At 44.1% G+C, this 27,711-nt stretch overlaps 1 protein-coding gene across 5 annotated transcripts in view; it reads right to left on the bottom strand.

Moving 5' to 3' along the window:
- SPTBN1 (spectrin beta, non-erythrocytic 1) overlaps positions 1-27,711 on the bottom strand; it is a 296,583-nt gene that overhangs the window by 42,410 nt on the left and 226,462 nt on the right. For all 5 annotated transcript variants that reach the window (XM_040351645.1, XM_040351648.1, XM_040351649.1 and 2 more), the window contains 8 exons: positions 25,567-25,830; positions 20,592-20,816; positions 20,341-20,430; positions 12,179-12,457; positions 9,731-9,861; positions 8,206-8,410; positions 5,418-5,792; positions 3,667-3,911 (listed from right to left, as the gene is read on the bottom strand). In XM_040351645.1, coding sequence (XP_040207579.1) covers positions 3,667-3,911; positions 5,418-5,792; positions 8,206-8,410; positions 9,731-9,861; positions 12,179-12,457; positions 20,341-20,430; positions 20,592-20,816; positions 25,567-25,830 — 1,814 coding nt within the window. The remainder of the gene's footprint in view (positions 1-3,666; positions 3,912-5,417; positions 5,793-8,205; positions 8,411-9,730; positions 9,862-12,178; positions 12,458-20,340; positions 20,431-20,591; positions 20,817-25,566; positions 25,831-27,711) is intronic.

Here is a 27,711-nt window from a genome sequence, read left to right as displayed (position 1 = left end):
AACTGTTAAACCATCCAATGGTTCATGATCCATGTGCAGCATCATGGCAGTTGAAGAATAAACAGAGGCCAAGATGGCAGCTTCCTTGGCTGAAAACGATAGGAGGGTTAACTTACACTTTAAAGCGGGGGTTCACCCTATTAAAAAAAAAAAAAAAAATTTTTTTTTTTATTATACCATTACATTTGGCATCGTAGCGCGAGCTACAGTATGCCGGTCTTACATTTTTTATCCCCGTACTCACCGTGCTATGGATCGTTGAAGATTCCGGGGAATGGGCGTTCCTATGGTGAGAGAAGGTGATTGACGGCCGGCCCTGGCACGTCACGCTCCTCCGGAAATAGCCGAAATAGGCTTGGCTATTCACGGCGCCTGCGCATAGCCTGTGCGCAGGCGCCGTGAAGAGCCGAGACCTACTCCGGCTGTCTTCGGGGAGCGTGACGTGCCAGAGCCGGCCGTCAATCATCCTCCCTCTCCATAGGCACGCCCATTCCCCGCGGGAGTCGGAAACTTCAATGATCGATAGCACAGTGAGTACGGGGATTAAAAATTTAAGACCGGCATACCGTAGCTCGCGCTACGATGCCGAATGTAATGGTATAATGATGTCAAGGAGGGTGAACCACCGCTTAACTATTTTTAGAGATTATAGAGATTTCTTTTTCCTACAAAGAAAAATTTTAGCTGACCCTTATAAGAAAAATCGAACAGCAAATAACCCAAGATCTGCACTGATGGGACTAGCTTCACATACACATTTTGAATACAATCCTTTTTTTTTTTTTAAGGTCACTGCTATTTTAACTTTTATATAAACCAAGTCGGCTCCTTTAGGCCCCATTCACCCTTAAAGCAGGGGTGTTCGCGGCAATTGGCTGCAGGCGGCAGTCTTACTGAAAGCAATGGGAGGCCGACGGCTTTCATAGGTCATCACAGCCACTTGCATGTAATTGCTCATAGAGCGATTACCTGTGATGATCGACTGCGTCCAGGGCCAATCTTTGCAGGTAATCGCCCCATAAGCGATTACATGCAAGTGCCCAGGATTAGCTGTGAGTATGTCTGAAGCTAGATATGTCCCCCCTCCCCCCTCTTTTTAAATGCAGATCAAGGTAGTTGCAGTTCATGTCACATGATATTAATACACATTTTCAGCTAAATATTTTAAGTGCACACAGACACAATATATTACCCACTTTTTGGTAAAATATAAAACATAAGTATCTATTTACTGCAACCTCAATATGTCACGCTACAAAACTGTTCTGTAAAATTAGCGCTGGATGGTCAGGAGAGAAATAAAATTGTGCACTCCCGTGAAATGGCGACAAACTTTGGTACCCAAAACTGTCCCATAGACATTGTTTAAAAGCCTATAGAGGTCTTCAGTTTAGGGGCAACCATTAATGACGGCCAAAAAATTATTGCCCTCACTGTGAAGTTCGCAATCATAAGTAACGTGTAGCGCAATCGCCCTTTTCATACGTAGGCGCACCCACCACATGTGTTTATGTTCTTACATCACTTATCTTCAATCAAAAACTATCTTTTTGGTTTGGGAGAAAGTGGAGATGAATTATAACACCGGCCAGTTATTATTGATATCTGAGCCCCCCAGATAGGAAGATTCAACCTCTCCAATTGTCATATTTACAGATATTATATCAAAAGTGGAAGTCAAGGAAATTCCCCCAAATTTTGGGCTGTCTCCAGATCAGTAATATTAGAGGAAATGTTCTAATGTGTACACTACCTTTGGCAAAATAATCTGGGTACCAGGGATCCACCAATATCGTTTTTTTTGGTGTCGATATGATACAGATATTTCGGCCTCCTCTCCTGCAGATAATTTTTGCCGATATTTTGTACTTATTTTTACACCGTCATTTTACTTACTTTTTTTATGTTATACTGTTATTGCTGTCACAAGGAATGTAAACATCTCTCTTTGATGAGAGATAGGGAGGTTTATAAGACCCCAAACCCCTCTTCTGTACTGCAAAATATTCAAAACATCAAGATTGGTATTTTTGAATACTTTTTTTTTTTAAAACTGGCACCTTTAAGATGGCAGTTATCTGGGAAACGGTATCATGACATTGCTTCCGGATTGAGGCAAGGAAAGGTTCTGGACAGCCGCACTACAGAAATTGTTTTTTATTGTAAAAAATCGAAATTACAAGCCACAGCAGAAAATGTGACAAATGAGCTGACGCGTTTCACACTTAACAGTGCTTTTTCATAGCTACACAAATAAGCACTGTTAAGTGTGAAACACATCAGCTCATTTGTCCCATCTTCTGCCGTGGCTTGTAATTTAGATTTTTTACAATAAAGGGAAATTTTCGGAGTGCGGCTGTCCAGAACCTTTCCTTGCCACATTTGCTACATGTTTAGCCTGCACCTGATGCTTCAACTTTGAGAGTCCTATTTCCATACATCCACCTGGAGTAATGATCCCTTTCCCCTATTGCTTAAGGATTACTAGATCCGAGACACAAACAAAGCATCGGCTTTGTTCAGGTTTTCGGCCAGACGGCGGACGTGCCGGCTGGTTGCTCGGGCCTCCTGGTGGGATGGGAGAACCCGGGCGAGCGGTGGGGGACAGGAGAACCACGACGTTCCCCTCCCGCTGCTTGTAATAACAGCAGAGCCGCATTGGTTGTCATTACAATAAAGCCGATCGTCCACTCTAAAGAACGGTACTGGGGTGATGCATCACTCCGGTAAAACCCCTTGACGCAATATCGGTCAGTTTCTGGACCGATACTTCTAAAAAAGTGAATAACGGCAGTCGATAATTGGACGATCCCTACTGGGTACATTCCAAGCCCACGAGTAGGACACTCCAATGCAACATCATGGTACCCCACTATTGCAAAACTACTACTTGATACTAGAAAGATGAATGCCAGGAATCACGATCCGTGACAAATGGGTTACTTTTTCAACACCACGGAAACAGGAAAAAAAAAGGGGGAAGAAAAGAAAAGAGAAGAGAGAAAGCAGGATCTGCCCCAGCTGCCACCACACCGTCAAGAAGCAGGAACTTGAAGTAATGAATCCAGGGGCCCCATGGGGTACTTTTTCAACACCAAGAAGGAAAAGGGGAGGAGAAGAGTAAAGAGGAGAGAAGAGCGAAGAGAGGAGAAAAAACAGGGTCGACCTGAAGGCCCTTAAAGCCACCACCACACTCATGAAGCAGGAATTTGGAGGGAATGGAGGGTCCCAAACCCGCTAAACCTCAAGGAGGTGCCTTTTGGAGTACCAACTATCTTTTCACCGATTATCCATGATTCATCACCACCAGATCTACCACCGGGCTTTTCCATGCGGTTGCTATTGCGATTTTGGCCACCAGAAACATCAAAGTTTGTATGTGTCTGGGGATCCCTTTAATGGGTTCATTGAAGAGCAGCCTTTTTTTTTTTTAGCAATGTTCATCATAGTCACAGAGTAGATTCAAAGTGTGTACTCTAATCCGAAAATTGTCACACACGATATGCTCATTTTCAACATTAGCAGAACACCGATATACACATCCCACTGTGTTATCCTCTGGATTTTAGTGTATACGTCAATATTACTATATAGGCTGTACTGTGGGGTAATACTGATCTGCTTAAAACATCGAATATCCTAATACATTAAAGACGTCAGCTTTACCTTGGCTTCTCTTGGGCTTCGATCTGTCGGATGACATCATCCATCCAGAGCATGAGGTCACGGACCATACTGAAGAATCGGAATTTGTCTCCGGTGTCCACCAGTCGGACCCGCCTGCCTTCACAGGCATCCAGCAATGTTTTCCAGGCCTCCAGGACTTCGCTCTCCCTCTTCTGAATGTCATCGGCCTTGTCTCCTGCATAAGCAGCCTGCAACCGTGTAGCGTCCTCCTGAAGCTGCCTCACCTGGGAGTTGGCAAGAAATAGTCAGTAAAGGGACATAACCATCAAACCGCTTGTTTCTCACAACAACAGAAAACACTGAGCCTCATATATGTATATATTGGATATAAAGACGCCATATTTGTTGCCCCAATGGATTCAGCTCAGGAAAATTATACAATTTGAAAGTCGAAATCTAATTAGTTGCTATGCACAGACATGGTATGTTTACACATTTGATCGACATCTAAAATGTTTTACCAAGTTTCACAATTTTTTGGATCTATGAAACTTTCATTATCACTTAAAATATTTTTTAATAAAACGTTTTTTGGATCACTATAATCGTGGACAATTTTTTTGTGTTTCTTAAAGCGGGGGTTCACCCTATAAAAAAAATAAATACATTTTGATTTGATTGATTGACAGGCTTCCGACCGTCGCATACTGCGCGTCACGAGTTGCCGAAAGAAGCCAAACGTCGGTGCGCAGGCGCCGTATAGAGCCGCACCGACGTTCGGCTTCTTTCGGCAACTCATGACGCGCTGTATGCGACGGTCGGAAGCCTGTCAATCAATTAGGAACGCCCAGTCCCGCAGAAGACATACCTGGAAGCGGCGGTGAAAATACGGTATGTACGAAAAAAAAAAAAAAGAAAAAAACAGCCGATTGTCATTAGGACAACGCGGCTGAATGTAATGTTAAAAATTTATTTTTGTGTGAACCCCCGCTTTAAGTGCGCCGCTGCCGAAGCACTTTGCAGGTGCTTCGGCAGGGGGTGCCCATTCATTCCAATGGGCGGTGGTGGAGCCTCCCCTGCCACACCAATATGAAAGCAGGGCACTGTGCTGATAGGACGTTAAACAAAAAAGTCCTGCAAGCAGCATCTTTGGGGCTGTGCCCATTGAAATGAATGGGCACCGCTGCCGAAGCGCTTCTGCAACGGTGCCCATTCATTTTAATGGGCAGGGGCGGAGCAGTGTATACACTGCTCCTCCACCGCCCAAAAGATGCTGCATGCAGGATATATATATATATATATTTTTTTTAATCCTGCCAGCGCTGCGCCCCAGTGTGAATGCACATAGGCTTACACATTGGGGTGGCAGGGGAGGCATTTTTCAGGCACAATTTTTTACCCCTTTAGCGCCTGAAAAACCCATCCGTGTGAAAGGGGTCTTACTAAAGGCAAAAGGCAGTTTCTCCAGAGCATAGTAAATGAGCAAAAACAGCATTTTTGCTGGTACAGGATTGGATGATGCAAATCAGCAGAGCTTCTGTTCATTTACTAAGCTCTGGAGCAACTGCACTTGCAGAGTGCACAGTCTATTTGCCTTTAGTAAATCAACCCCATAGTGTCTTGCTTCTTAGGGGTGGTCTCTGTACCACAATATTTTCTGTGTCATGCTGCTAGCTTCACTTATAGTGGTATACATGATCCATGCTGCCATAGGACCTAACTGAATAACATTCTTGGCCTGAGACACCGAGCGGCAAGACCACGTCCGGAACCCCTCATACCGCGCTTACCTGTGTGCCCAGTGCCTGGATGTCATGCTCAAATGTGGTGTGCATCCTTTGTAGTGTTTCAACCGTGTTCTGATCTCTTCCCAGCTCCTCTGGAATCTTCTTATGCTTATCCTGTATGCGCCCGAGGATCTCTTTAGCATCATGATAGAATTTGTGCAGTTCGTATGAGGCAGCCAGTATCTGCGTTCTGGTGTCGATCAACTCAAGGAGATCTGCCCAGGCCTCGTTCAGGCCATCCTTCCATTCTGCTATAGTAGCGGCATCGGAATGTCCAGAATTAATAAGGTCATCGGCCATGTGATTAACAGTGTCCACCCTCTCCTGTCCAATGTGCCCAGTATCACGTGCAAACTCTCTGAATCGCTCTTGCAACATCTGAAAAGAGAAAAGATGAGTTTAGAGTTTCAATGTCGTGCCAATTAATATTGCAATGAATATGATCTTCTATGGTCAAAATGCACTTGTCAGCCATAAGGGTTATACAGTAAAACCTTGGAATGCGAGTATAATTCCTTCCAGAAAAATGCTTGTAATCCAAAGCACTTGTATATCAAAGCAAATTTCCCCATAAGAAATAATGATAACTCAAATGATTCGTTCCACAAGCATTTATTTCTAAGTCCTTCAGTTTATAGTCCATATAAAAAGATTCTAGCAATGTGATGGAAACCTCCACAAGGGGATTAGAAGCAAAATCCAGCAGGAACTATAATAGAGTATAATATGTAGTATAATAGAGGAGAGGCGACTAATGCCGCGAAACACATGATCGTTTTTCAGCATGTCCAAAAAACGAAGGCCCAGATTCTCGTAGATGGGCGTAAAACTGCGGCGGCGTAAAGTATGTCATTTACGTTACGCCGCAAGTTTTACAGGCAAGTGCTTTATTCACAAAGAACTTGCCTGTAAAGTTGCGGCGGTGTAGCGTAAATCCCCCGGCGCAAGCCCGCCTAATTCAAATGATCCGGGTAGGGGGCGTGGAGCATTTAAATTAGGCGCGTTCCCGCGCCGAACGTACTGCGCATGCGCCGTCCCTAAAATTTCCCGACGTGCATTGCGCTAAATGACGTCGCAAGGACGTCATTGGTTTTCGACGTGAACGTAAATGGCGTCCAGCCCCATTCACGGACGATTTACGCAAACAACGTAAATTTTTACATTTCGACGCGGGAACGACGGCCATACTTAACATTGGTTGCCCCTCATATAGCAGGGGCAACTTTACGCGTCTCAAATCTAACGTAAACGTCGTAACTTCACTGCGTCGACCGCGCGTACGTTCGGGAATTCGCGTATTTTGCTAATTTGCATACTCGCCAGGGAAAGCGACGGAGGCGACACCTAGCGGCGGAAAAAAAAATTGCATTTAAGATCCGACAGCGTAAGAGGCTTACGCCTGTCGGATCTAATTGTTATCTATGCGTAACTGATTCTAAGAATCAGTCGCATAGATACGACGGCCCAGATTAGGACTTACGACGGCGTACATTGCGTCGCGCCGTCGTAAGCCCTTTGAGAATCTGGGCCTAAGTTTTTCCAACTTCATCATTAAAAACGACGTTGCCCACACACCATCGTTTTTGAAAAATGATGAACAAAGCGCGGTGACGCACAACGGCACTATAAAGGGGAAGTTCTATTCGCCGTTGGGTTGCTTCAGCCGATTCCTTGTTAGTAAAAGACGATTCGCGCTTTTTTGTCTGTTACAGCTTGATGAATGTGCTTACTCCATTATGAACGGTAGTTTTACCAGAACGAGCGCTTCCGTCTCATAACTTGCTTCTGGACATGCGTAGGTTTAAAACGTCGTTTTTGCCCACACACGATCATTTTTCAGAAGCCGAAAAACAATGTAAAGCCCACACACAATCATTTTAAATGACGTTTTTAAAAACGTATTTTTTCATGCCGAAAAATGATCGTGTGTAGGCAGCATAAGAGCCCTTGCACACTGCCAGCGCCCAAAAACGCTGGTAAAGTGGCACCAAGACTAGCAGCACTTTACCGGCGTTTTTCGGGCACTAGCGGGGCACTTTTAACCCTCGCTAGTGGCCGAATAAAGGGTTAAATGCGCCCACAAAGCGCCGCTGTCAAGGCGCTTCCCATTGATATCTATCTAATAAAATGCAATAGTGGTCATGTTCTCCCCCGCTCAGCCAGAATTCGGATTGGGTTCCCAGGTATCGCTCTAGTACCGTTATGTAGTGGCAACGACAAGGGATATGTGGGGACCTTCTTTGAGCCTAAGGCAGACCCATACACGGGTCTAGTCTCGGTTGGTTCAGCAGGAACCGTCTGAGATTCGAACAGTGTATGAACAGGCTGTATGTACCAAGATGATCGATTGATCAACTTGGGTACAACCAACATGCCAGGTTTAACTTGCGATTATCGCTAGTGGCTGCAATAGCTGCTAGAACTAATGACGGTTGTCTTCCAGCAGGGATGGCTTCACCCCCCCCCCCCCCCCCCCCCCGGAGAAGACAATGGAGTGGCAGGAGGGGATTTCTGCATCAACACCATCCTTGTTAAAGGGGGACTCTTATCAAATTTATTTTCCGCAACCCATGATTGCATGAAAGAAATTTGCTCAGTGTATGGCCGGCCTAACAAAAATTGGTGTTCAGGCAATACACATGCATGGGATCTAATCTCTTATATCAGTGTGTGACATTGCTTGTGCCAACAAGCCTGGAGATGCAATATAGAGATTTAATGCACATAAAAGAAAAGTAAAGCGGTGTCTAAAAACCTAAATCTGAGCACCATAAGAATATGGGCCACTTACTGTAACATGTTCATAGTCCTGTCCGAGCTCATGGGAACCAGCTACAACCTCCCTCTCGGCAATCCATTGCTCCAGGTCATCCACCTCCCGGTTGAGTTGGAACAGCCTGTGCCTTTCATCCAGTTTTCCTCTCCTCTCCTCCGACAAATCTTTCAGACCCGCATACAGTTTGTCCACTTGCGACTGACGCATGCTGATGCGCTCGCTGTGCAATATACAGAAAGTGGAAAGAAGAGCATTATCACAAAGGTGCAGCCTTTCAGAGGGAACCTGTGCGAGGGGAACTATGGAAGCTTCTATTGTCATCCATCCCCCCCCCCCCCCCCGCTGCGTGCGGCTTACCTCGCGGAGCGATCCGGGACGACGGCGCGGCTATTCGTTTATAGACGCTCCGTCGCGATCGCTCCCCGGAGCTGAAGAACGGGGAGAGCCATATGTAAACACGGCTTCCCCGAGCTTCACTGTGGCGGCGTATCGATCGAGTGATCCCTTATATAGGGAGACACGACCGATGACGCCAGACCTACAGCCACACCCCCCTACTGTTGTAAACACACACTAGGTGAACCCTAACTCCTACAGCGCCCCCTGTGGTTAACTCCCAAACTGCAACTGTCATTTTCACAATAAACAATGCAATTTAAATGCATTTTTTTGCTGTGAAAATGACAATGGTCCCAAAAATGTGTCAAAATTGTCCGAAGTGTCCGCCATAATGTCGCAGTCATGAAAAAAATCGCTGATCGCCGCCAATAGTAGTAAAAAAATTTTTTTTTTTATAAAAATGCAATAAAACGATCCCTTATTTTGTAAACGCTATAAATTTTGCGCAAAAAGTAAAAAATATTGCATTTTTTTTTCACAATTGTCGCTCTATTTTTGTTTATAGCGCAAAAAATAAAAACCGCAGAGGTGATCAAATACCACCAAAAGAAAGCTCTATTTGTGGGAAAAAAAGGACGCCAATTTTGTTTGGGAGCCACTTCGCACGACGGCGCAATTGTCCGTTAAAGCGACGCAGTGCCGAATCGCAAAAACAGGCCAGGTCCTTTACCTGCCTAAAGGTCCGGGTCTTAAGTGGTTAATATAAATATTGGATATTCATGGAAATCATTACTTTCATACAGCCCATGTCCTTTGATTGATCCCACAGAGGCTCAATACAGCTGCCCCCCTCCATTAAGTCTCACTGCCTGCAATATGTGGCTATATAAAGTCAAACTCCTAACAGGGACAGAAAAGTGATCTACTTTATAAAAAAGGTATTATAATAAATATATTTTTTATCAATATCTTTTGAATACACATTAGCTAAGCAACTGCAATTCACAATATTGGGTTTTCCTTCTTGCTATAGCTAATAAATTTCAGAAGCCTCTTATTAGTTCGAATGTAGCAGCTGACAAAGCCTCAGGCACTTGGATCGTACCAGACCACTATGACAAACCGCTCACCCCCTGTGACCTGCCCGTGCCCACCCACCCCTCCCCCGAACACCATATACAGAAAAAGGCAAGATACTGACCTCTCAGGATGTCCATCTGCCACCAATGCCCGACTCGTCTTGGAAAGCTGATGTACGGTCTCTGCGTAGTCCTCCACTGCCTGCTCCAAAATCTGGTGCTTCTTCAGCATAGACACGGCGCTCTGCTCATCCTGCAATACAACACCGGAGGTCAGCGGGAAAAGCGATACGTGTAACGGGATCTCTCTTCTCCAGCAATCTGCCAGAACAGCACTGAACATAAGATCATCAACGATTTTATTTTTACTCTACAAACCAATTGTTCATCCTTTGGGTTCCGGGTATCCTAGGTCACCTATTCTGAAACATCAGCTGCGGCACCCTGGAAAGACGATCTCTTACCACCACACATTTAGAAGATCGATAGTCTGTGAGCAGCTAGCTGGTCGGTGTATATTTAGAATCCGAAAATAAATGAATGGTCTTCCATTTCTAGCAGATTCCCCATTAAATGCATTTTTTCCCCCTCTGTTAAAAGGGACACCTCAGACTTTTTTTAGCGATCACATTTTTCATCGTCATAAAGCCCCTTTCACATTGAGGCGTTTTTCATGCGGTACAGCGCTAAAAATAGCGCTGCTATACCGCATGAAAAAACCTGCCCTGTAGTATTCAATGTGAAATCCCGAAGGCTTTCACACTGAAGCGGTGCGCTAGCAGGAGCGCTCCAAAAGTCCCACTAGCCGCATCTTTACCGCGGTATAGGAGCGGGGTGTTCACATCTCCTATACCGCGCCTTCCTATTGAAATCAATGCAACGCGGGCGGTATTAACCCTTTTTCGTCCGCTAGCGGGGGTTAAAACCTCACCGCTAGTGCCCGAATATCGCGGTAAATACGACGGTATAGCCGCGCTACAAATAGCGCGGCTATACCGTCACCGCGGCTGCAACCCTCAATGTGAAAGCAGCCTTAAGCTGTCATTTTTTATGGGACTCTTATTTTTACATGACTGCCGTTCTAGTTCTTTGGCACCGTTTTTTCAGTACACATTTAAAGATCGACTTTCAAGTGGCTGCCTGCGTTCTATCAGATATGGCGACCCGTCAAAATTGGTAATGGAAGTGACGTTCTGTCGCCGCCATCTTGCTACACCCCGCACTCCTCCATAGTAAAGAGAAGAGGGTAAGCAGACATCTTGTTACACCCACCGTAGGTTTTGCATTTCAGTTATTTTTAACAGGAAACAGAGCTTATCGTATTTATCGGGGTATTGCGCGCTCCAGCGTATAGCGCGCACCGCTAATGTGGACCCGCAATTCCTGTAAAAAAAACATTTTAGTACTTACAGTTGGTGTCTTACGCGGCGGCCTCGTCGGGTCCGGCGTCCGTCTGCGGTGTTGTCCTCCTGGCTTCTCCCGCGCTGTCGCCCCGTCGAATCGCCGCTTTCCGCGCTCAGTTTGAATGCCTGCGCTGACATATACCGAGTACAGTACACTCGGCCAGGCTCGGCTTCGCTCGTGCTCACGCTCTGACGTTTATGCGTGAGCACGAGCGAAGCCGAGCCTGGCCGAATGTACTGCACTCGGTATATGTCGGCGCAGGCATTCAAACTGAGCGCGGGAAGCGGGTATCGGCGTATATCGCGCACCCACGATTTTCCCCTTATTTTAAGGGGAAAAAAGTGCGCGGTATACGCCGATAAATACGGTATAAGGTGAAATACAGGATTTGAAAATCCATCGGACTATTTACATGTTGAATGATAAAAGCAGCGGTGTTCTGTCACATTAGCAAACCTGTGACATCAGCAGGTTTGCCGCTGCCTTTAAAATTCAATATCTAAACACAGAAGTACTATAAAGGGGTGTGGCCCTACCTACTCAGTACAGCCCAGCGCTTGTGAAATAAACCACCAAGATCTATAAAACACCACTGATCAAATGTTAATACCAAAGAAAAACAGCTGCTTAAAATTATTGGACTTTTGTTATAGAACCTATATGAACGTTCCTTCTGACCAAGCAGAAGATGCATAAAAACTGGAGTTAAATCAGTCATTGGAATGGCAATGCTCCAAGGAAGAACTTGGTAAAACATATGCCTCGTTTCCACTGAGCGGATCGGTTCGGTAAGGTACGCTTTTTTGGGTGTTTCCATTATGAAAGCGTGCCATAAAAGCGAACCGTATCGGACCATTCTGGGTCCTGCTTCATATGTGGGGCCATAGAGAATGGAACGGTTCCATTAGGGCGGACCTACAAATACATCTCACTGATTGGTGGACATGCTAGGCTAACCTTGCATGGTCCCGAATGGTCCGATTTGCAGTGGAAATGCTCTGCAGAATAGACCGGACCATTCTAACCCGTTCCATTCTAAGCGATCCGAACCGATCCGCTCAGTGGAAACGAGGCATTAATAAACTTGCAATAGTGAACACCAATGCCTCATATAAGAACATCTATGTGACCAAGACAAGGGTTCTACTTGAGTTTAGTTCAGTCACCTTGGCTTTCTCTTCCGACATCATGTAAAGTTCTTGCTCGCTCATCCAGGCCTCGGCCTCTGCAGCATCGAAATAATACTGCTGAGCTTTGTGGGCTTCCTCCAGCCTCCTGTGCCTCTTCTCCGTCTCCTCGATGAGGAGGTTCCATAGCGTCTGAAGGTCTGACAGTCGTTTCTGCATGGCTTCAGGATTAAGACTGCCATCTTCCAAAATCATTTGGCTCCTCTCAAAGATATCATCGTTGCGGTGTTGGTGGCCTTGGATCTCCTTCTGAAGTGTCTATAAAAACAACGTTATATAAATGTCAAAAACACGCAATGATGACCAAACCACCATAAGAAGCTGGTGCCAACTGCTAGCTATAGATGGTCAAGATGGCCATTTTGATCTACATCAGGTTACAGTGGTTTAGGGCCGAAACAACTAATCGATTTATCGACAACTAATCGATTATGAAAATAATCGATTACAATTTTCATAATCGATTAATCGGCCAGTAACATAATGGGGTTAAAAAAAACTAAAATTAGCCCTTTATAGTACAAAAAAGCAAATCGCTACTGTAAATATTACTTTCACTGTCCCACAGTAAGGCTCCATGCACACTGAAGATGATAAAAGCTATAAAAAAACGCCAGTAGCTTTGCAGGGAGCCTTTCGACGTTTTTTTTTGCGTTTTTGCAATAGCTTTAACCACTTCCCTACCGCCTCATTGTGAAATGACAGCAGCAGGAACCCCTCCTCGATCCGGATGGACGTCATATGACGTCCTGCGTTCCCGGCGATCTAGGGCGCGCCGCCGGGTGCCCGCGATTGTCGGTAATCACGGCAGGAGTGTGGATCTGTGTGTGTAAACACACAGATCCACCTCCTGTCAGCGGTGAGGAGACCAATGTGTGTTCCCAGTACAGAGGAACACACATCGGTCTCCTCCCCTTGAGAGTCCCCTCCCCCCTACAGTTAGAACACACCTTAGGGACACATATTAACCCCTTCAACGCCCCCTAGTGGTTAACCCCTTCCCTGCCAGTCACATTTACACAGTAATCAATGCATATTTATAGCATTAATCACTGTATAAATGTGAATGGTCCAAAAAACGTGTCAAAAGTGTCCGATGTGTTCGCCGCAATGTCACGGTGACAGTAAAAAAAATCACAAATCGCCGCCAATACTAGTAAAAAAATTAATAAAATAAAAATGCCATAAATCTATCACCTATTTTGTAGACGCTATAACTTTTGCGCAAACCAATCAATATATGATTAGTGCGATTTTTTTTACCAAAAATATGTAGAAGAATACGTATCGGCCTAAACTGAGGAAAAAATTTTTTTTTTTAAAAAAAATTGTGATTTATTAAATAAAAAAGTAAAAAATCGTTTTTTTTTTTTAAATTGTCGCTCTTCTTTTGTTTATAGCGCAAAAAATAAAAACTGCAGAGGTGATCAAATACCACCAAAAGAAAGCTCTATTTGTGGGAACAAAATGATAAAAAAATTGTTTGGGTACAGTGTAGCATGACCGCGCAATTGTCATTCAAAGTACGACAGTGCTGAAAGCTGAAAATTGGCTTGGGCAGGAAGGTGTGTAAGTGCCCGGTATGGAAGCGGTTAATCAGCGTTTTTCAGTGAAGCTTTTTTTTTTTACTTTTTTCTTTCAATGGATAAAAACGCTTAAAAACGCTGGCCCCTGCGTTTTTCTGCGTTTTGCATTTTTTTTTCGTTTATTCCTGCCGAAAAACGGCACTTTGAACGCAAATTTCGGGCGTTCAGAAAAAAGCCAATAAACTCCAAAGCTCATTAACACTAAAAAACGCCCAGGTGTGCATGGGCACATAGGCCAACATAGAGTTCAGTTTATGGGCTTTAAAAAAAAAAAAAAGCCAAAACGCCAATAAAATGCAGTTTATCAGCTTCAGTGTGCATGGAGCCTAACAAAAATTAACCCCTTACAGTAGCGATTAATTGCTCTTTTTGTACTTATTTTTGTTTTTTTAACCCCATTATGTTACTAAACATCTCAGGCCGGGGGTCACACCTCTGTTTTATGCAGAAACACACTACAGTTCATTTACATGTTTTCCTATGGGACACGTTCACATCCATGATTTTTATTCAGCTGCTGCGTATTTGGAAAGGGCAAGAAGTTTTTAACGCAAAACGGTGCCAATTTTTTTTTTTTTTTGGTTCAATATACTTCAATAGAGAAGCTGCAGAAAAGCATGTAATGTGTTTTTGCGGCAATTTGTGTTTTGTAATCTGCCCAACAACAAATTGGCCCCCCCAAAAAAGGTAAAAATTATTTTTATTAAGTCTATTATCCGATTAATCGAAGCAATAATCGGCCAACTAATCGATTATGAAAATAATCGTTAGTTGCAGCCCTACAGTGGTTTACGGATTCTGGTTACATAACCACCCAGTTTTCTATGAAAACCAGATATTAATAGAGTCTTAAAGGGGTTGTAAAGGTTCATGTTTTTCACCTTAACGCATCCTATGCATTAAGGTGAAAAAACATCTGATGCTTGCTGCCCCCTCAGTTCCCCCCTTTTACTTACCTGAGCCCTTGAAAGTCCAGCGTCGAGAATGCGCTGGATTTCGGCTGGTCTTCTCGGCTCTTCATTGGACAGATTGATAGCAGCGCAGCCATTGGCTCGCGCTGCTGGAGCCAGCGGTATTTCGAAAATTTAAAACGGAATTCCACCCAAAAATTTAACTTCCGCTTTTCGGAACCTTCCCCCCCTCCTGGCAGCTTTCAGGGGGGAGGAGGGAGCAGATACCTGTGTAATACAGGTATTTTCTCCCACTTCCGGGCATAGATACCCGCAGGTGGCTCGGGTATCTACGCCATTCCCTTCGTCATTCCGCCGTCTTCTGGGAGACACACAGGTCCCAGAAGACCGCAGGGACCAGTGAAGTCGCGCATGCGCAGTAGGGAACCTGCAAGGCTTCACTTCCTGGTTCCCTTACCGAAGATGGCGGCGGCAGCATCCAAGAGCCGAGGGACAGATCGGCTTCGGGTGCCGACATTGCGGGCGCCCAGGACAGGCAAGTGTCCATATTTTAAAAGTCAGCAGCTGCAGTATTTGTAGCTGCTGACTTACCCACTTAAGGACCACCTCCCTGCACATATACGTCAGCAGAATGGCACGGCTGGGCACAAGCACGTACAGGTACGTCCTCTTTAATTGCCCAGCCGTAGGTCACGGGCGTGCGCTCGCAACCCGGTCCGAAGCTCCGTGGCCGCGGGACCTGATCGCCGCTGGAGTCCCACGATCGGTCCCCGGGTCTGAAGAACGGGGAGAGGTGAGTGTAAACACAGCTTCCCCGTTCTTCACTGTGGCGCCGTCATCGATCGTGTGTTCCCTGATATAGGGAACCACAATCAATGACGTCACACCTACAGCCACACCCCCCTACAGTTAGAAACACAGATGAGGTCAAACTTAACCCCTTCAGCGCCCCCTTATGGTTAACTCCCAAACTGCAATTGTCATTTTCACAGTAAACAATGCATTTTTAATGCATTTTTTGCTGTGAAAATGACAATGGTCCCAAAAATGTGTCAAAATTGTCCGAAGTGTCCGCCATAATGTCGCAGTCACGAGAAAAAAGAAAAAAAAAAAGCTGATCGCCGCCATTAGTAGTAAAATAAATAAATAATAAAAATGCAATAAAACTATCCCCTATTAGGTAAAAGCTATAAATTTTGCGCAAACCAAATCGATAAACGCTTATTGCGATTTTGTTTACCAAAAATAGGTAGAAAAATACGTATCGGCCTAAACTTTTTTTTTATATGTTTTTGGGGATATTATAGCAAAAATTTAATATTGAATATTTTTCAAAATTGTCGCACTATTTTTGTTTATAGCGCAAAAAATAAAAACCTCAGAGGTGATCAAATACCACCAAAAGAAAGCTCTATTTGTGGGGAAAAAAGGACGCCAATTTTGTTTGGGAGCCACGTCGCACGACCGCGCAATTGTCAGTTAAAGCGACGCAGTGCCGAATCGCAAAAACCGGCCTGGGCCTTTACCTGCCTAAAGGTCCGGGTCTTAAGTGGTTAAAAAAAAAAAAAAAATATATATAATCGGCGGAGCTCCGCTTCAAAAAATTAACCATCAAAAATACCCTAAACTTTCAAAACTGAAACAAATACAAAATAAAATACTGTGTGACCAAAGCAGAGACACAATCCATGCAAAGTGTTTTACCATTCAGAAAGAATATGTGATTACAGAATTCCTCCCGAACCGCTTATCATGTAATTTTCCTATATTCATTCTACACAAATAGAACAAAACAAATGGTTCGCTCTAGGAATTTACTCATCGCTACGCAAGTTAAATGAGCCTCTTCACAACAGCGGTAAAGACCCATGAGAGCGCCCCCCCCCCCCCTCCAATCACACAAAACGTCATTCATAAAAGGAAACATTTGTTTAGCGACTATAAACAAACATTCGGGGCGGCAAAGAAAGTCAGTCCTTTGAAACGTCCCTCTAAGCCTCCCATTCTGTAAGTAAAAATAACATTGCGAGCACAAAAGGCCTCGGAGACATCTCACAGAAAGGAAACGCGGCTCCCGAAACCGGAGGACAAGGAAAATACCATCTAATTTGCGCTGAAGCCGTGTTTACACATGGGTGTAGCCGCAATTGTAGTGAGGAAGGAAATGATTCAAAACGCATTCCACGGCATGAATGCAGCAAACTCGGGAAATGCAATTTCATGTGGCTAATGTTTTAATGGAAAAGGCGAAGGCTGGTTTAGAGACAAATGAAATCGTGGCAAACGCTAATGCACCGGCCACATTCGTTAGCTTTTTACCACCCCAGCCCCCCCCTTAGATAAATGTAAAGATACACTTGTGTAGCATTGTGACAAACCTAGCCGGGACAGAGGCTTATGGAGGGGACTATATGCTGGCCTCTTATCTTGCGATCATGGGCCCTGGCATTCGGGGGAACGGTGCTCTTTGTGAGCTGTATGCCTGGGGACCCTTGTGGTGGTGTTACTTGGGATTCAGGTCCATGTCCCGCCAAGACACACATGGCCAGATTCAGGTAGGGCAGCTTAACTTTGTGCGGACGTAGCGTATGGTATTTACGCTAGGCCGCCGCAAGTTAGAGAGGCAAGTGCTGTATTCACAAAGCACTTGCGTCCTAAGTTACGGCGGCTTAGCGTAAATGTGCCGGCATAAGCATGCCTAATTCTAATGAGGAAGAGGTGGGCGTGTTTTAGGGAAATTAAGCATGACCCCACGTAAATGACGTTATCAATGAACGGCACATGCGCCATCCGTGGTTGTATCCCAGTGCGCATGCGTCGGATAGAATGCCTAAGATACGTCGAATACACAAAAAAATCACTGGCGCTAAACGAGGATAATAGTAACCCTAATGCAGTGTTTCTCAATTCCAGTCCTCAGGCCCCCCCAACAGGTCATGTTTTCAGGATTTCCCTCAGATGAAAAGGCTGTGGTGATTACTAAGGCAGTGAAACTGATCAAATCACCTGTGCAAAATAATGGAAATCCTGAAAACCTGACCTGTTGGGGGGGCCTGAGGACTGGAATTGAGAAACACTGCCCTAATGTAAGAATCGTAACTAGTATGTAGGGTATGATACGTCGAACACTGCCTACGACGTGAACGTAACTTATGCACAGCCCTATTCGCGTACGACTTACGCAAACGACGTAAAAAGATAGGCTTGTTCCGACGTCTATACCTTGCATGGGCTGCGCCACCTAGGGAGCAGCTTTATCTTTACGGGCGCACGTACGTTCGTGAATCGGCGTATCTTGCTCATTTGCATATTCGACGCGGAAAACAACGGAAGCGCCACCTAGCGGCCAGCGTAAATATGCACCCTAAGATATGACGGCGTAGGAGACTTACGCCGCTCGTATCTTAGCCTAATTTAAGTGTCTCTGGTTTCCAGAATACACTTAAATTTACGACGGCGTAGATTCAGAGTTACGACGGCGTATCTACTGATACGCCACCCTAACCCTCTCTGAATCTAGCTAACAGACTCTGGGAACCCTGTACATGCCATATTAGAAAGAGTGACCGATTCATAATGTTGGGACACATACTGTTAGGAGATGCTGATGTCAACTCCAGCCACCTGTCTGTTATAATGTAAATGAGTCTGCATAACTTCTAAGAGTCTTTCACCCATTGTTACTTGTGCTAAATAACCCTGCAATTGTATGAAGGAGTTCTGTGTTGATATGTACGATAATGTGTATTGTAGTTAGGGAGTCACAACAGCTGCTTTAAGGGATTTGTTAATTAGCTCATGTTAATTTATGTTTCTGTGTATTGTTAGAGTAATATGAGCAGGAGGGTAGGAATCTCCCCTCCTCCTCAACTGTATATAAGACTTGTATTCTGGTTCTAATAAACTGCCTGCTTTACCCTACACTGAGCTACGACTAGTGAATGGGAAAGCCAAGGGGTCTTTGGATGGTGTAGTTCCAGACAGAGGAAGCATTTACAAACGGACAGACTCATCTCAAGTACGGGGTCCGTCACAAGCATAGGTAGCTCAAAAGAATCCCATAGGAAGGGAAGGGTGTACTAGTAGGCAGCGCTACCTGAGACAGGATCGCATTTCTGAAATTCCAAAAAAGGAACACAAGGGGGCACCAGCTAAGTGCAACATCAATGGGTTTCAAACCATGTTTTGAGAAAGGAGCCAATGGGAGTTCCGAAACCTGTTACCATAGTAACCAGCCCACCCTAGGTGTGACATCACATCCTGCCTTGCGTTCCACAGTGGCTCTCCTCACTTCTTGGAATATTAGACTTAATTTCCTCACTGACAGCACGCTGTTTGCGGTCACAAGTGGCTTTTCTGTTGGGCGGCTTCCATGGCTGCAGATATTCAGGTAATGTATTAGACTGCAAGCTCACAGGAGCAGGGCTCTCCTAATCCTCTTAGGCTACTTTCACACTGGGGACACGCTGCGTTACCGCTAAAGCGCGCCTTCTTTTAGCGGCACTTTAGCGCTGTTTTAAGCAGTGCTTTTTGGCTGCTAGCAGGGCGATTTTAACCCCTTCCGCTAGCAGCCAAAGGGTGAAAACCGCCCGCTTTTCAGGGATTTAGAAGCGCTGCCCATGCCTCCCTACTGAAATACATTAAAAACTCATCAAGAACGCATCAAAAATGATTCCGTGTTGTGTTTTTGATGCATTTTTTGAGTCACATAATCTAAGCCAGGTAAAATTGGGGCAAAACTGTGGGTGCTTTCGGCAGCCATTAGCACCTTTTCCTCCTCTGGCACAAATCTTAAAGTGGTTGTATAGGGACATTTTTTACTTTTACCTATAGGTAAGCCTATAATAAAGAATATCTCCTAAACCCGTACCGTTTAGATTTTCCCCCCGCAATGCGCCGCTGATTGCAGCGGCGCATGCGCAGCGGGGATCCTCGGCTAAAGGGACGGCAGCCGCCGGACCTTGCCGGAATTAAATCTCCTGCGCGCATTCGCGGGAGTGACGACATCGCCGCTCCAGCCAATCACAGCGCTGGAACGGCGATACCCGGAAGACACGCCGGAGCAAGATGACATTTCGCTCAGCGTGGACCAGGTAAGTTCTCTACACCTCGTTTTAAGGTAAGTATTTCATAATGAGCTAGTATGCGGTGCATACTAGCTCATAATGGCTTTTGCCTTACAGGTGTAAAAAAAAAAAAGCGGGTATACAACCACTTTAAATACTTGGCTGGGACTTGGTGCAGAGCAGCTGCATATTTTCATGCAATAGCGCCGACAGTGACAGTGCCGCGAGCCTTGCGAGCTCCCGTCACAGTGACTGACCGCTCACGGAAAGTTCTTGAACGCGGAGACTTTTCCGATCATGTGACCACCATGGCAGCCAATCACTTCTGTCATGTGGCCATAAGCCCCACCCCGCCTCCCGGCATAGCAAACCCTTTAAAGGCCTGGCAGTAGCCAGCGTCAAGGGGCTAAAAAACATTTTCAGCCAATAATATTCGGCGGCCGAAACTTCCATGCAGCACTAGTTTTTGCTAAGGTCTACCTTATATTTTCATCCAAAAACGAAATAAACTCAATAAATGTAAAAGTTCAGATTCAAGTTCAAAGCATCATATTTTACAATGACCAGGGGGAGCTCACCTGATTTTTCTTGATCAGTAGTTGCACGGTCTGGAGGTTGTGTCCGTGGTCAGTTGATGTTGCAAGAGGCATTCGCTCTTCAACCCATAGCTGGAGGGGAAAAAATAAATATATACGTTCAACAGAAAGCAAAACAGATTTATTCAGACTATTTTATTAGAATGAGAGACTAAACTTTAAACTCCAGAAAGAATCGGCTACAATGAAATCACAGATAAATCATGCAGAACGCTAGAAACGTGGTCACTTACAATCTCATCTTCCACATCTCGGTTGAACTGGTGAATTTCTTTAGAAGCCAAGAGATATTTTTTCCTCTCGGTTAGCGGGGCCATTAGTTCCACGAACCTCTTCTCCACAACTATACGCTGACCGTCAACCTCATCTGGACTCTGCCCCTCCTGACTCAGGGCCTGAGCCTGGCTCTGCAGCTCTTCCACCTCCTTCTTGCGCACGTCCATTTGATTTTCCAGCATCTAATAACAAAGGAAACATTTTTAGACGCAAGATACCGTATATACTCGAGTGTAAGCCGACCCCCCCCAAAAAAAGCAGAGGCACCTAATTTTACCACCAAAAAATGGGAAAACGTATTGACTCGAGTATAAGCCTAGGGTGTCCATCTGCGTGCCTCACTGTGCCCATGCCTCGACTGACGTTTAACTTGGGAGTCTATGGAAGGGGTGCCCGGCTTTGAAAAAAAAAAAAAACGGTGCTCCCCAGCCATAGGTCCCCCAGACAACAAACTTTGCACACTTGTAGAGGAGAAATAGGGCTACATGTGTGCCAAGTTCACCGGATAAATGACTGTTTAACATGGGAGTCTATGGAAGGGGTGCCCGGCTTTGGAAAAAAAAAAATTGGTGCTCCCTGGCCATAGGTCAAAATACTTTGTAGAGGAAAAGTGGGGCTACATATGTGCCAAGTTTGGGGTCCAGGGGACCTACAGCCGGCCGGTACCGGGTCCCCAAAGTCCGGGATATCAGGCGCAAAAAGGTGACTCGAGTGTAAGCCGAGGGGGGCATTTTCAGCACAAAATGTGCTGAAAAACTTGGCTTTTACTCGATTACATACGGCAAGAAGAGAGACCTCTGCAAATAAGTACGGTGGGCAAGAACTGTAATATAAGGACCATAACGGTACCCAATTTTTGTAAGAAGTATCAATGGTGGCAAGTATACAGACTGCTAAATTTCACTTTTCTTTGATGTAAGCTCTATTCAATAACAAAAACCGCTGGACGGTGATTATTGATCCATGGTGTGCTGGTGAATTGCTTGATGTTTCCAGGATCCAGCTGGTGATCGCTGCAGCACCCACTATTCTATGAGCCCTGTTTCCCAGGAACGTGTGCGATAGGAATATATACGAGACTGGTAAATTGCTTGTCAGAAAAATAAAATAAAAAGTACAGTAAAACCTTGGTTTGTGAGCAGAATTCGTTCCAGAAACATGCTTGTAATCCAAAGCACTTGTATATCAAAGCATTTTTTTTTTTACAGAGTATAAAACAGAAGAGAGGCGCCTCCAAGTCTAGCAATAAGTTGCTAAATGTTGTACCTTCATTAAATGTAACCATATCGCTACACTTAGAGGCGCCTCTCTTCTTTTATACTCAGTTGTGACATGACGCTACTCTTATAGCAAGACATCGCTTGTATATCAAGGCAAAATTTAGTCAAACATTTTGCTTGTCTTGCAAAACCTTCTCAAACCAAGGTTTTACTGTATTCTTTTTTAAAACATCTTGCGATGCGATTTGCTGTGTGTACAGTTAATATTTCATAATTTGCAATATTATTTGCTAATAGATTCCTACAGTATTAAATTGTAATGTCTACCCTCAGGTTTTAAAGCGCTGTGTAAATTGTCGGCGCTATACAAATCCTGTACAGTATAATAAAAGGATAATTTGATTCTGTCTAAATTGGCCCTAGTATATGAATGAGTTGGAGACCTTAGATTGTAAGCTCCTTGAGGGTAGGGACTGATGTGAATGTAAAAAAAAAAAAAAAAAAAAAAAAAAGATATATATACAGTAAAACCTTGGTTTGAGAGTAACTTTGTTTAAGAGCATTTTGCAAGACAAGCAAAATGTTTTAATAAATTTTGACTTGATATAAAAATAGTGTCATGTCACAACCGAGTATAGAGAGAATAGAGGCTCCTCTAAGTGTAGCAATATGGTTACATTTAAAGGGGTTGTAAAGGTAAATGTTTTCTCACCTTAATGCATCCTATGCATTAAGGTGAAAAAACATCCGATGGTACCGCCCCCCCCGAGCCCCCGTTTTACTTACCTGACCCCTTGAAAGTCCCGCGCGTCCCCGTGATCCTCTTCGGATCCCAGCCTGGCCGTTGATTGGCTAGGCTGGACGGATTGATGGCAGCGCAGCCATTGGCTGGCGCTGCTGTCAATCACAGCGGATGACGCGCGCGCCGGGGCCGAGTGATACAGTCGGCGGCTATGGCCGCCGCTGTATCACGGGAGCGCGCTCGCAAAAGCTTTCCACCATGCAAGCTCGCATGAAGGTGAAAGGCTTTCGCGAGGAGGAGCCAAGACAGCTGCCGAGGGACCCCAGAAGACAGGGTTCCGGGACACTCTGTGCAAAACGAGCTGCACAGTGGAGGTAAGTATAACATGTTTGTTATTTTTTTTTTTAAACTTTGCCTTTAGTGACCCTTTAATGAAGGGTACAGCATTTAGAAACTCACATAGTTGATGATTAAAACAGGCACATCTAAATATGCAGGCATTCGGGGTAGAGGCTCCTCTCTTATACTCAGTTGTGACATGACGTTACTCTTACATAAAGACATCGCTTGTATATCAAGGCAAAATTTATTAAAACATTTTGCTTGTCTTGCCAAATGCTCTCAAACCAAGGTTTTCCTGTGTGAGAATATATATATATATATATATATATATATATATATATATATATATATATATATATATATATATATATATATATATATGTGTGTGTGTGTGTGCGCGTGAGAGATTATATATATATATATCGCTAGATCGATCCATCGATCACATAACACACATATCTAGAGATTATATATATATATATATATGCGCTGCGTAAATTAAGTACCTGAAATAATAAAAGGATAATTTGAAGACAAAAATAAAAAATCCTGCAGTTTGCCATGTCACCAGCAGAGGGCGCTGTATGGAGGGATGCTTGGCATATGTGACATACATAATGGACCTAATGATTTGCACATGGGATTTCAATGTCATATGGAGCCTTTGTCCCTGGAGGGATTCAGTAGCTTTTCTAGCCAGTCCTGGCTGCACAATTCTGGCGTCCGCACTAAATGTAACGCTGCGCTCGGGGAGAGAGTGACGGGGAGAAAAGAAAGGCTCTGTGTGAACGGCTTCTTTCCCGGGTACAGTGCCTACTCAATGCCTCTTCATAGTCCTTTCACCGGCTGACATTTGAAAGATCACATTCCGGCCCAAGCTGTCTGAGACTTCAGCACAATAAACGTGCAAACAGAAGCTGCATAGAGCCTAGAACTGGCAGGGGCTGCGTGGGAGGACAGCCTGAATGACACACTCCCCTTTGTCTCTGGCTATTTCTGATCACTAATGAATTAAAGCTCCAAGTCATTAGATTCCCTTTGCTGGGTTTGCCCATGGGTCATTGGAAAAGATTTCCAAATATGCTGCAAGCATTGTTATGTGTACAGTGTGTCTGGCACCCTCTTGTGATGGAAGATTTTAGAAGTCCTTTGGTATTTGATGGAAGCAAAAGGCCCACATTAATGTAATCAGAGGGCAATGGAGTCCACTTACGTGTTTTTTCTGCTCTTTAGCACCACCCATTGGGCACCAATGTTGTGTTTAAATTATTTTTATTCTTTTCACATAGAAAAAAACTTTCTTAAAGAGTTCTTAAAAAAAATCAGCATCTCCGAGACCGTTAAAATTTTAAAGCCTGCCATCCAACATTTGTCCGCGGAAAATCCGACAACAATTGTCCGATGGAGCGTACAAATGGTGGTATTTTAGGCCAACAGCCTGTCAATCACACAATTCCCGTCGAAAAAATCCAATCGCGTGTACGATTCTTTAGTGTTGATCTATCAGAAGACTATCAAAAAAGACTATCAGTAAAATAAAATAAAAATGCACTCACATTTTACACAGTCAGGGCCGTCGCTACAAGGCAGGCAAACCAAGCAATTGCTTGGGGCCCCAAGCTGGCCTGGGGCCCCAAGCAGGGTCCTTGCCGCGCTTCCTATATGCTGCAGCTGCCTGAGCGCTCTATAGAGAGCCTGCAGCACTGCTGCCTCGAGTCGTCACTTCCCCTTCTCTGTAGCGTGGCCGAGCTCCTCTTCCTTCCTCCTTTCAGTCCGGACTCTGGCCGGGTACCGCGCGGTACAAGAGATTCCATTTCCTGGCCGGACTGACAGGAAGTGTACACTGAGTGCTCACTTCCTTTCAGTCTGGCCGGGAACAGGAAACTGAATCTCCTGCCGCGCGGTACGGACCCTGGTAGGAAGGGGGGGCCGGGGGGAGTAAAAAGAACATGGGGGGGTTTGTGTGCATGCGTGCAGGGAGGGGTTGGGGGGCCTCCATGTCCATTTTGCTTGGGGCCCCCAAATTCCTTCAAACGGCCCTGTACACAGTGGATATCATGTATTCATCCTTCAAATAAATGTGAGTGCATTTTTTAATTGTATTGCCTTCTGATAGATCTACACTTAGTTGGCGGCGCTCCGTGTGTTATTTTGCTCTTTTTAGAGACATCAGCAATGTACACTTTTGCTTTCTTTTTGCAATGCGCATACTTATTGTATGTACATTACAGTACACTGCAATTCATTCTTTCTGAAAGGCACTCCAATGCACAAATACAGTAACAAAAATACACCTGTACTACAGTGCCCAACAACGTACAGATGTGAAGAGGAGCAGTGTATTTAGTTACATTTTTTTAATTTCAGGCATTTAAAACTTGCAGGGAATATAATGGGCCTGGAAATAAGAGCTGTATGTGGAGAAGCGCATGTAATGGCAGATAGCCGATCCCTATTACACCTTCCTTCTTATGTATGAAGATTGTAAGCTCCAATGAGCAGGGCCCTCCGATTCCTACTGTATTAAAGTGTATTGTATTTGTACTGTCTACCCTCAAGTTGTAAAGCGCTGTGTAAACCGTTGGCGCTATAAAAATCCTGTAATTACCTCATCAGCCAATCACTCACCTGCTGCTTCTTCAGCAGGATGTTGACACTGGTGAGATCCTTGCCATAGTCATCAGACTGAATCTGACTCTCCAGTCCATGAAGCCACTTGTCCAGATCTGCACAGCTCTGGGTGAACAGCTCAGCTTTGTTGGCATCGAAAAGTCTCTGGGCCTTTGTCTGTGTTGTGGTTTCCAGCTCTTCCCACATTTCATGCAGGCCTGTCATCTTCTCCTTCACTATGGCCTCCGTCTCTGGCTTTTCCGCAATCAATTGGTTTCCTTCCTACAAAACACAGAAGGAGAAGAAGAATATTCAGAATCGGCCATGAAACTTTAGTGGAAAATACGCAATTCCAGGAAAGTCAAAGTCTGGCGCTTTCTAAATGTGAAAAATAAATGATATAAAACAAGTATGACAATGACACAAGCCTATATTTGTACAGTCTTGTGGTTGGTCTTTTACTGCTTGCAAAGTGGAGTACACAATTATATTAGAGGTGCATGAAACCGAAAATTCAGGATGCTGACAGTTTATTTTCTTTTTATAAATTATATATATATATTTATTATATAATAGATCTCTCGATCGATCCATCGAGATATCCATCCAGATAGTTAATTATGAACAGAAATCATTATATCCAAGCACCTCGTCCCATATAGTACAGAAAATCAAAAAAAGGGGGGAAGGGTACCCAAGGACCCCAGGGACTATTAAACTGGTGCTGAATAGGAAAGGTAGTCAACAACAAGAGTAAAAAAAATTGAAAATATTTTATTTATAACACATAATAAATATATATACAAAAAACATCAATTAAGAGGGAAGAGAATTACAAGATCTCCACAAGTGTATTCTGGAAGATCAAAATAAGCATTGATATAGGTGCTTGCTCGACATGTTTCGCTCTGGGCAGAGCTTCCTCAGGAGCTTTTGAATAGACAATGCCAAGTATCAAAGATAGTATCAATTTGATCTTCCAGAATACACTTGTGGAGATCTTGTAATTCTCTTCCCTCTTAATTGATGTTTTTTTGTATATATGTTTATTATGTGTTATAAATAAAATATTTTCTATTTTTTCATACCCTTGTTGTTGACTACCTTTCCTATTCAGCACCAGTTTAATAGTCCCTGGGGTCCTTAGGTACCCTTCCCCCCTTTTTTTGATTTTATATCCATCGAGATATCCATCCATCCATCTATCCATTCATCCATCCATCGAGATATCTATCCATCTATCGAGATTAGGGCCGAAACAACTAATCAATTAATCGACAACTAAATCGATGAAAATTGTACAAAAAAGCAAAACGCTACTGTAAATATTACTTTCACTGCCCCACGGTAAAAAAAATTAACCCCTTACAATAGCGATTATTTGCTCTTTTTGTACTTATTTTTGTTTTTTTTAACCCCATTATGTTACTAAACATCTCAGGCCGGGTCACACCTCTGTTTTTTTGGTGCTTTTTCAGAAACACACTACAGTTCAGTTACATGTTTTCCTATGGGACACGTTCACATCCATGATTTTTTTTCAGCTGCCGCGTATTTGGAAAGGGCAAGGACTTTAACGCAAAATGGTGCTATTTTTTTTTTTTTTTTTTGGTTCAATATACTTCAATGGAGAAGCTGTAGAAAAGCATGTCATGTGTTTTTGCTGCAATTTGTGTTTTGTAATCTGCCCAAAAAACAAATTGGCCCAAAAAAAATGTAAAAAACGCCATATATATATATATATTTTTTAAGGCTATTATCCGATTAATCGAAATAATAATCGGCCAACTAATCGATTATGAAAATAATCGTTAGTTGCAGCCCTAATCGAGATATCCATCTATCTATCGAGATGGATAGATGCATTTTTGGTCAGTTAAAATAACTGCACGAAAAATGCACCTTCCCATTGAAATGCATTGAATCCAGCAATGTTACGTTTTTGATGCGTTTTGAGTCATTGGACCTATGAAAAACAAACCATAAGGACAGTAAAATCATGGCACAATCACCACAAGATCGTGGCAAAAATCGCATGCATTTTCGGTGCCATTATCGCCACCCTTTTTCTCCCATTGATAAAATGCCAATAACGCCATTTTCGGCTGCATCTCTAAACTGCACATAAGAAACGCTATACCCGTGTTTTGTACAATAAAGCTT

Source organism: Rana temporaria, chromosome 4, assembly GCF_905171775.1.
Source record: "Rana temporaria chromosome 4, aRanTem1.1, whole genome shotgun sequence".
In the NCBI taxonomy this organism is placed as follows: Eukaryota; Metazoa; Chordata; class Amphibia; order Anura; family Ranidae; genus Rana; species Rana temporaria.
This window is presented reverse-complemented; position numbering and strand designations above follow the sequence as displayed.